Raw genomic sequence first — 13,433 nt, forward strand, 5'->3', positions numbered from 1 at the left:
AGATGAACTCGTTACTTGAGAACCACACTTATGATCTGGTGGAGTTGCCCAAAGGAAGAAAAGCCTTGAAAAACAAATGGGTTTATAGGCTTAAAGTTGAAGAAGGAAGTTCAAGACCAAGGTACAAAGCTCGAATTGTTGTGAAAGGATTGCAATCAGAAGAAATGAGTTGATTTTGATGAGATATTCTCACCAGTGGTGAAGTATTCCTCCATAAGAGTAGCATTGGGTCTAGCAACTAGCCTAGACTTAGAAGTTGAACAACTTGATGTCAAAACAACTTTCTTACATGGAGACATCAAAGAAGAAATCTATATGGAGCAACCAGAAGGTTATGAAGAATCAGGCAAGGAACACTTAGTGTGTCATCTGAATAAGAGTTTATATGGTCTAAAGCAAGCCCCAAGACAATGGTACAAAAAGTTTGAATCTTTCATGACCAAATACAATTTCAAGAAGACAATTGGTGATCATTATGTATTCATTAAAAGGTATGAAGATGGAAACTTTATTATTCTCCTCTTATATGTTGATGATATGTTAATCATTGGGCATGACAAGACCAAGATTGCTAGTTTGAAGAATGCTTTAAACAAGTCTTTTGCTATGAAAGACTTGGGTCTTCCAAAGTAGATCCTTGGAATAAGGATAATCAGAGATCGTTCTAAGAAGTTGTTATGGCTATCACAAGAGAAGTACATTGAGAAAGTTCTCAAAAGATTCAACATGGATAAGGCAAAGCCTGTCAGTGTTCCACTTGCTAGACATTTCAAGTTAACAACAATGCAATGTCCAACTATGATGAAGAAAGGAAAGAAATGAGCAAAATGTCTTATTCCTCTGTGGCAGGAAGCCTAATGTATGCTGTGATTTGTACAAGACCAGATATTGCCCATGCAGTTGGAGTTGTGAGTCGGTTCTTGTCCAATCCCGACAAAGAGCATTGGAATGCAGTAAAGTGGATATTGAGATATCTGAGGGGAACTACCAAAAGATGTTTATGTTTTGGTAATGAAGATCATATATTAGTAGGATACACAGATGCTGACATGGCTGGAGATGTAGATTCCTGAAAATCAACATCAGCTTATCTAACTACCTTTGTAGGGGGAGTTGTATCTTGGCAATCCAAGTTACAAAGATGTATTGCATTATCAACAACTGAAGCGGAATATATTGCAGCATCTGAAGCTGACAAGGAGATAAAATATATGAAAAACATCTTGCATGAGTTGGGTCATGTCCAAGATAGATATGTTTTGCACTGTGACAACCAAAGTGCAATTCACTTAGCTAAGAATCATACGTTTCATTCTCGGACAAAGCACATTGATTATCGTTATCATTGGATACGAAATGCTTTGGAGGATGATGAGTTGCACTTAGATAAAATTCATCCAGATGATAACTGGTCTGACATGATGACCAAGACAGTTTCACTCAAGAAGCTAACAGACTGTTGCAGAGGTGAAGGACTGGTGATACCCATCAATTAATTTAGGAAGGGGGAGACTTGTAGGGAATCCTTCCTAATTGATGTGGAAGCAAGACCAATAAGTCTTAGTAGATGAACCATTGAATCATTCAATGATGGCTACTCCAAAGTCTTGTAATTATTCCTTGACTCCTGAGAATTATAAAGTCCAACTTAGAAAGTTGGAGTAGCACTTTTCAAAATGTCTTGAAAAGTATGACAACAATTAATCATTCACTATATCTTTATGATGAAGTCTTCCTCCCCCTCACTATATATAGGGGACTTGTGAGGAAGAGATACAACAAGCAAGTGAGACACAACATCATAGAGAGAAAGTGAGAGAGTTTATTCACATAGTGTGAGATTTGTATTCATAGTGAGATACTAGAGAGAGTTTGTATTTCCATCCTTTTGGATGAGATTGAGAGTTATCCTCTTTGTAAGAGAGAATCAAATATTGTAATCCTACTTTCTATAGTGGAGATATTTTCTGGACTAAGTCCCATGATTGTTTCTTTCTCACATTGAGGGACTCTTTTACACCATATTATTAATAACTTCAACTATTTCACTCAAATGTGGAACAATTATTTGATAATTATAAGAGACATTATTATAGATATTTTATTCCAGACTACATCATGCTTAACAACTTTCATTATTAATTTAATCCATGAGAACTAATTACTTAAAATGATACCCCTTTATCCATAATTATGAGATACTTATACGAGTTATAATTAATTTAATCCTATTAAGAAAATATGTTAAAGTCTTCAGTTTGCCACAACAAAAATACATTAACATTTTAAAAATTCCTCTTCCATACATTATTATAACTAATGAAAGATTTATTGGAATATATAATTATGAAGTAACTTACTGTAACTCAGATATAATTATGAATAAGCATAAAAAATAATTATGAATATTTAATGTAAATCTGATATTATAAAGTAAGTAGAAATAAATAAGCTTTCCATTAAGAATATCAAGAATAAGTTAAAGTAGGAAAGAAGTTAAGATTTTCTTCATTAATATGGCATAAATACTTAAAAAATATGAAAAAATAGAATAATATAACACTTTTATTCTTTAAATATAATAATATAACATTTTTATTCACATAATCATTAAATTGGAAGGAGAGTAACAAAAAGAGTGGGGAGTTTGACCTAAAAAACAGAAACATTGTAACACTGATGACGTGACCGAAAGAGAAAGAGACAAGAAACGTTTCGTACATTGGCAACATAAAAACGTGATAGAGGACACAAATCGCGTGGGAGTGAAAAAAAGTGTTACGTATCTCTTCATATCCTTCTTCTTCTTCTTCTTCTTCTTTCACCGTTACTTCTTCTTCTTTCACCGTTACTTCTTCTTCTCTTCCATTACTAGCTCTCTTCTATTCTCTCTGAAACTGTGATTCGAAGAAGAGCTTGGTGATGGAAGAGAGCGTGATTTTTCAGTGGAGTGTAATCAGATCTGTGTTGTCAATCCTTCAATGGTGGGCTTTCAATGTCACTGTTATCATCGTTAACAAGTGGATCTTCCAGGTTCCACTTCTCCTTCAAATTGCGTAATTCCATTTCAAATTGTGTGTATATATATATATATATAATATATATATATATATTTAATTCCTTTTTGAATTATATTTTAAGCACCAATGTGAGACTCATGCATTCCTGAATTTGATTCTGCAATTCACTTTGACAGTTATTCTGTAAACCAAGCAATATTATATATAACGTGCTAAGCATTTGAGCTGAACACGGTGCTTGCTGGTCACTGCAAACATCCAATTTTTTATTTTGGATCGTGTAATGAGAATTTAAACAGTTGGATCAAGATATGTAAACATCATGTAATGTAACTATTCTGGTCTAGGTCACAGTTTGTTGTGATTTTAAAATGAATTACAAGTGATTTTGACAGGTGTTGTGTTATTAACTTGTGAACAAATAACTGTGACTTCAAAGCTTTTAGGAATGTGTCTTTTTTTTTTTTTTTTTCATTGTGACACTAAGAGAGGGTGAACCTCGGCACAATGGTAAAGGTCACTTGCGTTGTGACGTGGAAGTTACAAGTTCAAATTCGGGAAATAACCTTTATGTTTGCAAGACTAAGGCTGTGTACATCTGCCTCCCCAAATCTCAGGAGATCCCACTAGGTGGGAATCTCGTGCCGTGAGTCACCTTTTTTAAATATTATGATATTGATGTAAGAACAACAATTTTGATAAGGACCTAAATGATTCTGATGATCAGATTGTTTAGATCCTATATATTCTTTTTAATCTGTTTTGTCAATCTTAATCACTTTTTCGACAATCAGCATTTGTTATTTAGATATGATAAGAAATGCTTTTAATTATTGTTTTTTTCCTGCAGAAATTGGATTTCAAGTTTCCCCTATCAGTCTCCTGTGTCCACTTTATTTGCTCATCTATAGGAGCATATGTGGTAATTAAGGTGCTGAAGGTTAAACCGCTGATAACTGTTGACCCTGAAGATCGCTGGAGAAGAATCTTCCCGATGTCATTAGTGTTCTGTATTAACATAGTTCTAGGAAATGTGAGCCTACGTTACATTCCAGTTTCTTTTATGCAGACTATAAAGTCATTCACACCTGCAACCACTGGTAAGGTTCAACCATTGGTATTAGTTTCCATACATATTTGCTACCTGCTTCATGTTGAAACTTTAACCGTTTAACGACACCTTAATCTGATCTTGGTGAAATGGCACAGTTGTTTTGCAATGGCTAGTGTGGAGGAAGTATTTTGACTGGCGTATTTGGGCTTCTCTCATACCTATTGTTGGAGGGATTCTCCTGGCATCTGTAACAGAGCTTAGTTTTAATATGTTTGGATTTTGTGCTGCCTTAGTTGGCTGTTTGGCTACATCTACAAAGACTATCCTGGCAGAATCTCTTCTACATGGATACAAATTTGACAGGTACTGTCTTTATTCTTACATTATCTTTTTTCCTTTCTCTATTTCTTTTACTTTTGGATTTTTCTGTTTAAACTTTACAGCTTTTTTATGTGTCTGTAATACCTATTTCGTATAGTGGACAACAGAGTTTTTAACTACTACATCATCTTCCATAGTCCCATTATGTATTTTGTTATAACTTTTTCTCCAATTTAAAGCTAGGAAGTATTCTAAGTTGGAGCTAAAATCATCTATTCATTCTTCTATGTTTGACACAGACACTGCTACAAGCATCTCTCAGGCATAACAAATAGATGCATATTAGTATATTGCTTCTATTTGTGACAAATCATTATAACAACAACCAAGCTTTAGTCCCAGTAGGTGAGGTTGGCTACATATATCGAGTGACACCATAAGCTCTATCATAAATCATGACCCTTGACAAAACATTGATCTCTAAGGTTTTTCTTGGCTTCTCTCTGCCTCTAGAAATTGGACTAATATACTCTCCTTACTGAGCCTTCTATTGATCTTCTCCATATATGCCAAACCATCTAAGGCATGACTTTACCATCCTTTATACAATAGGAGCTAGCCCAACTTTGTTACATATCATTATATGTGTTATATGATAGTATTGAAGTATATTAGTAGCTTTATAATATAAGATATGACACAATTGCATTTCTTAACTGGAGTCAGAATGACTTCTAAGATGAACAAATATTTTGCTTGTAAAAACAAGAAATGTTTATTTCTTACATGGGCCTATCTATGCCTGAAATATTCTTTTAATTCCTTGATGCAAGGACAAAAAAAGAATGATGCAAGATACTGATGTAGATGTCTTTTTGTGTCATTTACCTTCTGAAGTCTGCAATAATATCAGGAGTATGAAATTTTTTATTGTTGTAGCTAAGCAATCTGTGTCTTAGCTTGCATGGAAAATTTTCTGATCAGCATATGCTAAGGTTTTAATGAAGTTCGTTGTGTTTCCCTATGTGTTTGATTCAGAAGAAAAGGAAAAAAAAGTTGTCACTGGATTGTTCATCTTTATCACCTTTTATTAGCAATGATTATACTTTGTCCAACTCTGTGCATGTGTAGGTTTCTTTGCATTGTTTTGACATAGTGTTTCTGCAGTGCACAAGCTAATATTTCTTTTTCATAATTCTTCAGCATAAACACAGTTTATTACATGGCACCTTTTGCAACCATGATCTTGGCACTTCCTGCTATGTTACTTGAAGGCAGTGGAATTATTGAGTGGTTCAGTACTCATCCATATCCTTGGTCAGCCCTCATGATTATTTTTAGCTCTGGCGTTTTGGCTTTCTGCCTTAACTTCTCCATCTTCTATGTCATTCACTCTACCACTGCTGTAACGTTTAATGTTGCTGGAAACCTTAAGGTGAGATCTATCTAAAGATTCAAATGCTCCAAGGCTTCAAGCTTTTATATTTTCCTGTCATTGACATTTTAAGTGCACGACTGGATTATTAATGCCAGAGTTGTTTGATGGGTCAGATGAAACCAAACTATGAGGATCACTTGGTGCTCGAGGCTCCCACTTAATGGGGTCCGAGGATGGTAAATGTACACAGCCTTATCCACAAAAATGGAGAGACTGCAACTTTACCATTGGACCAACCCCATCTATGATGCCGTAAATTGTAGTTTACCAAACTATGATGCCTTCATTTTTCAAATTAATAACCAGAGTCATGATTTTTGTGCAGGTTGCAGTTGCTGTCTTTGTTTCATGGATGATATTTAGGAACCCAATTTCATATTTAAATGCTGTTGGATGTGCCGTGACTCTTGTTGGATGTACATTCTATGGTTATGTAAGGAACATGCTCTCCCAACAACCACCAGTTCCAGGAACTCCTCGGACACCAAGAACCCCTCGCAGTAAGACAGAGTTGCTTCCTCTTGTAAATGATAAATTAGAAGATAGGATCTAATTGGTTTATCTAAGTAACGTTTATGAAGTTTCTTCCCTTTGGAAGCCAGTATGCAAAAGTTACAGAAAGAAAATGTGACCTTGATTATTACCACAATTTTTAATGCAAGGTTCTTTCTTTTAGCCTTCTATCTTTGTCAATTATCTTATTTTCTAGCGTAGAGTTGCTTCACCTTCATTTTGCTTACTTTTTTACCCTTATGGATTGTAGCCCCCAGGCGATATATTGTTAATTATTGCTTTTTTTTTGTGCGAAGGAATGTGAGGAACATACCTAATAGTCATTTTCACAAATTGGCTATCGATGCGAAAAGCGCCTGATTTTTAGTTCAGTGTAAACAGCGTTCAAATCTATGTATTGTGCGACTCTGATTTGTAAAACACATGGATAGCTCAAATATGATAGAGATTTTATGACCTAAGGCATTCTTTTATGAATGGGGATCAACTATCTAACTTTTTGTGTTTCATTGTGTCTCAGTCCAATAAAAAGTTCCATATATTTGAAAAGAAAAATAAAATAACATAAAATATCATTTCTATGTTATTTGGTGGGATATAATTGGCTTAAAATACAGGAAGTTTTGAGGATAGAGGATATTTTATGGGGCGAGTAAGTAATCAAATAATTAGCTTGACACATCTTGATTGAAAAACCTTGAGGATCAAGGTTTTCTGCCTATGTTTTTTAACTTATTCATTGTTTCCAATGTGGGTCTTTTTACCATATCTCTCATCTGTCATCAAGCTTAGAATATTGAACATAAAGTTTAACTCTATTGGGGCAGCAGATATGGGAGTATTATGCTAGTACAGTGACTATATCAAACAAGTAGGATTAAGAAATGAATGCAATGGGGAGAAAAATGTGCTACCATATACCATTTAAAAGTTGGTATAGATAATATAATTTCTAGCAAGGAGTGTAAGCAAAATTATTGATCAAGGGTAGTCTATTTGGATAAAACATAAAAATGTTGGTTTGGTTCGTGTATGTTGCTTCATCTGGAGGGAAAAAAAGCTTTGCTGTCAATGCCATAGATTGCAGATTCGGTTAAATAGTGACAGGTTGCTTATTTTGTCTTTATTATTACCATTAAAATATGCTGGGAATTTAATATTTCTGAAAAATAGAGTTCTAGCTCCTAGATTAGCTGAAGCCTGAAGAATCATCAACCAAAGAAGGAAAAAAAGTATTGGTAACAAGCATGGGCAAGTTGATTATTTTCAATAATTTACTCAGATACAAGGACTTAAATATGATGAGACAGACATCACCTTAGTACAAGGATGTTATAGTTAGAACTAGTTACAGTGTGAACTAGATTATAGATGAAGATACATAGTATTATTATGTTAATTTTCCCATTTTCCCTTCTCATGTGAAATCCTAACCAGTAGGAACTAAACTAAGGTCTAAATCTAAGCCAGAAGCCAGAAATTCTTCTGCCACCTTGTGCTGATATAATAGCCAGTGCCTTGGCTTCTCTTCCTCACTCCTATTGTCAAGCACTCTGCATTGTTGATGCAATGTTCCACAAACTCCTCTGTGCTGCTACTGCTACTTCCACAAAGGCTGTCCAAAATAATAATTAATTTAAGTACTAATACTGAGACGTTTCAGAATGTTTGTAATTAAAACAGCTTATAAGCAAAATCTCACATTTTAAAATAACCAGTCCTAGAATAAGCTGAAACAATAATGGTTGAAAATGAAAAGTTCCTTAGCTGAGTAATAAGACAGGTTTTAAGAGTTGGGAATAGAGGGTTGAAGAATGCAGTGGGTGTGGATAATTGGATTCTCACCAGTTGAAGATAGAAGATGGCTTCTTTTGGCCCAGTACAAGGACAGAGACCTCAAGCTTCTTTACTTGGCTCATAACTGTGCCTAGTTTTAGTCCTTGGATTACAAGAGCTTCTACTTCCACCTGTTTCAGAGCCATGACATTATTATCAAAGGGAGAAATTTCAAAAAAAAGTTGAATGCCTAAACACTTCTCCATTAATTCTCTCTGAAAAATGAAAGCAGATAAAGGGGCTAATGCAAGAAACTCAGATCCTTTTGCCTCAAGAGAAACGCAAAAGTTGGAAAATAATTAATGGCAAAAGATGTAATAAATTATTAAAATAAAAAATTTAGGAAATGAAGGAACTTCCTAGTTCAGTCCACTCATTTTGAGCTGCATTTCAAACTCACAAGCTATATGACCCAATATCTACCAAGCACAGTGAAAGGAAACTGAAGAAAAAGAATAGGGTATATATATGTTCTATCTGTTTAATCTCAAGAAATGAAAGGGGGAAACAAACATGTTAACCATAATCCAAACTTAACTAACTAACTCACCTCTGGTTTGCATTCTTTGCAAAGGGATCCAAGATAATTGACAAGGTAAGTAGAACTAGAAGATTCATCACCCCTAAGTGGAGAAACCACATGAAGAAGAGTGAGCAAATCACCCTTATTAGCAACATGAGTAAGTGCCCACATCATTGCATGTTTGGAATATGAAGAATCATCAACAACCACCATCACTCTCTTTCTCACCACAACTCCATTGTCCTCATTCCCATACATAATGTTGCTGTTAAACCCTTCCATTTGGTTCACCCTCCTTGCTTCACAACCACCAACACTCACACCCCAACCACTACTTATGTTATCTCTAAATCTGTTCTTCCCACTCAACTGGTTTGATGTTGATTTCAAAGCCTCCTTTGCACTCAACTGTCTTAGAAACAATGGCATTATCACTTATTATGACACCCCCTTATGCCTAATTTATTCAACCACGTGTACTAGTGTACTACACTACTATTACTATTACTATCTAAAGAGAGATAGAACAGAAGTAGGGGTCTAGAGAAAACAGGCTTTTGCTACAGAGAGAAGGGAGAGGGTGATGTGAATTGATGAGTTAGGGGTTTAGTTTTGCACAGATTAAAGTGTCACGGGAATCTTTGGTTCTGTTTTGTTGATGATGTGAAAAATGAAGGAAAAAATTTGGATGTTAGTGAAATCTTTTTTTGTCTATTTAAGAATCTGTTGCATAATTTAGTATTACATATTTTGTCATGTTAAACTGTCTCTTTAGTATTGTCTACATAATAGTGACAAAAAAACAAAAATTACCCATAACATGTGATGAAGCCATGAAGGGGTTACCTCACTACATCCTTCACATGATGTCAAGTGGTCCATAAAAAATAACGTAAGTGTTGAGATAAATATCTTCTGAAACTAACTTTATGTTTTTATTAGCATTATTACTTATTTTATATTATCAAACTACAAAATAGTATCAATATCAATATTTTATTTCATTTTTTGCAGAATCAAAATCTTAAATAATAATTATGAATTGTGTATCAAATTATGTTTAAGATAATAAGATGTATTTTTAAAACATGAAAAGTTTACAAATAGGGGCTTATGGTCTAATTATATGTATCTTTCTAAAGCAAAGCATTATAATGAGTCTAGTTTTCCAATCTCGGGTTTTACATACACGTATAACCTGAATTAACACTTCATTTTTTAAATAATGACATATATTTGTAGTTTACAAGTTGAGTTTAACAAAACATGAATGTACCCCTTAAATTCAAAGAGAAGTGTTGATATTTTAAAGAAGAGAAAATAATAATTTTACTTTAAAATCATATTTTAATCTATGCTAGAGTTAGTTTGGTAGTTGGATTTTAGAGAGAAAGAGAAGTTCGTAATCACAAATATATTTCATGGCTCTCAAATCCTCTTCTTCCTTTTATTTCCATCCAAAATCTAACTCTCAAAATAACCTTAACGTTATTAACCCAACCCTAATATAAAAGTATAAAGTAGGGAACAAAATCATGGGATTAAAATACAATGTTTGCATCATGCTATTGTCGCATTGAATGATCATTATGATGGAAGTTTTATGCATTATAATGCCTATATGGACATTACTTGTTCCTCCTATACTCTTACAATATTACTGTTTGAATGTGAGTAATAGGCAACTCCATTTACCGAAGCAATGTGCAAATAGAGCAAGGGTAGTCTAGTTTTTTTTTGTGTGGATATGGGTGCCATCTTTAACCGTTTTAAACAGAAGCTTCGGTGGGATAGCCTCACCATAAATCAATTCATTATCTTAAGATCTCTTTAGTCAAATTTTGAAAGAAGAGAAAAAAAAGAAAAGGTTTGAGAATTATGAATACATTTATAAGTTAACTCTGAAAAATTCATTTTCCTTTCCTTATTTTCAACAAATCTAACTCACGAACAGAGAGCATTAGAGAACACGGCATTCATCAATGTAACAAAATTAAGTTTAGTGCGAATAAAATATTAGTAGCTGGTTTCATATAATGGAATAAAAGTTTAGTTATTATATAATAATGGAAAAATATATACACAGTGAGCAATCGTATAACGTAAATCGAGAAACTATATATAACTGATAACAGATTACTGAAACGTTAAGGCTAATTGTGATAATATATTAATCGAGAATATCAGAAATGATTAGATTTTCTCTGCTGGTCAACAAAAGATAACAGTCCCGTGAAATATCTATCACCTTTGAATATTGAGTTCATATGGAGGGATTTTGAGCGTATAAATATAAATTGACAGGATTAAACAATTAAATAACAGATTAATATGGCACCGCTCCAAAATACTTTCATTAATAAAATAATAAAATGCTTTCTTTACTTTTCATTCACTCATCACTGGTCAGACAGCAGTAAAGAATCCTGCCCCGACTGACAGAATATGATGATAATTTTGAAAATTTTAAAATAATTTTGCTTTTTTAAAAGGCCAAGGTGAATGGACTCTAATGAGTTTTCTTTTTAAATTTTAATAATTATGTGACCATAACATGGGATAACTTAGTTATTTATAAATAATAAATTTGTAAAAATTAAGATCAAAGTCCCATTACTCTAATCAAACAGCATAACAATAAGAAAGAATTGTTTTATTAATATAGTAATAAGTTATTTATTGTGATGAAAGAGGGTGTCAGAAAAGAATAGGGCGTCCTCGTGAATTGAGATTTGTTTTGTTTTGTTTGAGTGGTGTGAGAAACTTATTATGTATCACAACATTCATAAGATCATAAAAATAATTAATAATTATATTTTTTTAATAAATTATAAATTCATAATACATAAAATAACACGTAGGACAGAATAGGTAATCCTAATTCCGATGTTGTGCTCAACTACTCAGAAGGTAGTACCTTCCAAATAATTGCTCCCGTATGCCTCGCTGAACCAACTCAAGTACACTCAACCATATACATTACACACTTCCACACCTAAATTACCATTCTAGCCTTTCCCATCTTCATTATTTACATCACATAATCCAACAATCTTTGTGGTTTGAAGTTTGAACCATTTCTATCTTTTGCTAAGACCATGCCCATCAAGTTAAGTAGGATCAATATGGGTCGCAATTTTTTCCATATATCTATCTTCTTTTAGGAACTTGAACCCAACATGTTACTTTGAACATTGTACTTGATGGTATCTTAGACATCAATGTGAATTTAGATTTCAAAATTTTCATATTACCTCTTTATTTTCCTTTGGTGCCCTCCAACTTATCCTATAATAATGTCATAGTGAGGTGATGATGGACCTAAGCTTAATTTAAGAAGGGAGGGTGATCTGGTAATTTGGTTTGTTAGCTCGCATTTATCATGATTTTACTAAATTGGTGATTCAGATTTAATAGTACTAGAAACAACATCGCTCTCTAGTCTCTATTTTCTATTGAAGTGCAATAAACACTATGAAAATTTGCATCCATAGAAGTTAATGCATGAATGTGTGTTGTAATTACTTACACATATATGGTTATATGGATCTGCATGTAGGTACACTGCCTTAATTTTCTATCATTTCAGCTGGGTGGGGACCTCTCAATCTCTCCACGATTGTGTTCTTTTAAATGGTGAATTAGTTAAAGTATATAATAAATTGAATTTTGGAGAGAAATGAAGGTAAATAAAAAACTTAAAAATTATGAAATACACTTATAAACTCTAAAACTTTTATTTTTCATTCTTTCCATTCCGAAACTAAAATAAAAAACAGATCATTAAAGTCAAATGTTTAGATGATTTAAAGACTTTATAAGTGTGTATGTAGTTGCATGTTTTGAAGTCTCAAATTACTTCTAAAGACGCAAAACATGATCTGAACTTTGTGGCCAAATTTTTTATAGGATTACATTTTAAGCCTTCATAATCACATTTACATAAAGTTATAAAACCTAGCTTTTAAGTGTCATAATTTTTTTATACTTATTTTTTTAATAAAACATCCCAACTGTTAATGAAAATAGAAGGAGAAGAAGAAGAGTAAAGAGAGGAGTTGAGAGTTTCTCAATGAATGGTTGCTTGATTAACAAGGCATCAATCCTACTTATACAAGTTTCTATATATGGCTAACTAACAATAACAACCAAACTAAAAATAGAAACTTCTTAACCAAACTAACTAACTATTGATTACATTCCAATACCCTTCCTTAATCAAGAGTTATCATTTTACAAGTACACAACCAAGTATATAGCCTCAATTTTTGAAATCTTTCTATCTTCAAGCCTTTGGTTAGCACATCTGCAACCTGTTCTTCTGTTGGACAGTGGACCAACTTCACCTTCCCCTTTTCAACTTGATCTCTTAAGAAATGGAACCTTGTTTCAATGTGTTTGCACCTTCCATGACTCACTGGATTCTTGGCTAAGTTAATTGCTGACTTGTTGTCTACCGTTAGCTCAAAGTTACTGAGCTCACCACACTGCAATTCTGCTATCAAAGATGTCAACCATAGACCTTGGCAAGCTGCACTACAATCTGCTATATACTCAGCTTCGCATGTGGAAAGAGCCACCACATCTTGCTTCTTGGAGCTCCATGACACAGGGGCACCAAATATAGAGAACACATAACCAGAAGTACTTTTTCTATCCTCCTTGTCTCCACACCAATCTGAATCTGAGTAGCCAACAAAACAAGATCCATTCATCTCTGCTTGATTT

At 33.6% G+C, this 13,433-nt stretch overlaps 2 protein-coding genes across 2 annotated transcripts; one reads left to right on the top strand and one right to left on the bottom strand.

Moving 5' to 3' along the window:
• On the top strand, nt 2,795-6,807 carry LOC109327184 (UDP-galactose transporter 1-like). The gene is made up of 5 exons (XM_019560252.1): nt 2,795-3,033; nt 3,871-4,120; nt 4,230-4,437; nt 5,599-5,830; nt 6,159-6,807. Exons 1-5 carry the CDS (start codon nt 2,923-2,925, stop codon nt 6,384-6,386), a joined length of 1,029 nt encoding a protein of 342 aa, XP_019415797.1. The 5' UTR covers nt 2,795-2,922; the 3' UTR covers nt 6,387-6,807.
• LOC109326061 lies at nt 7,580-9,379 on the bottom strand. The gene is made up of 3 exons (XM_019558708.1): nt 8,733-9,379; nt 8,192-8,313; nt 7,580-7,961 (listed from the first exon to the last, which is right to left on the bottom strand). Exons 1-3 carry the CDS (start codon nt 9,132-9,134, stop codon nt 7,808-7,810), a joined length of 678 nt encoding a protein of 225 aa, XP_019414253.1. The 5' UTR covers nt 9,135-9,379; the 3' UTR covers nt 7,580-7,807.

This window comes from Lupinus angustifolius, chromosome LG14 (assembly GCF_001865875.1).
Source record: "Lupinus angustifolius cultivar Tanjil chromosome LG14, LupAngTanjil_v1.0, whole genome shotgun sequence".
Taxonomy (NCBI): domain Eukaryota; kingdom Viridiplantae; phylum Streptophyta; class Magnoliopsida; order Fabales; family Fabaceae; genus Lupinus; species Lupinus angustifolius.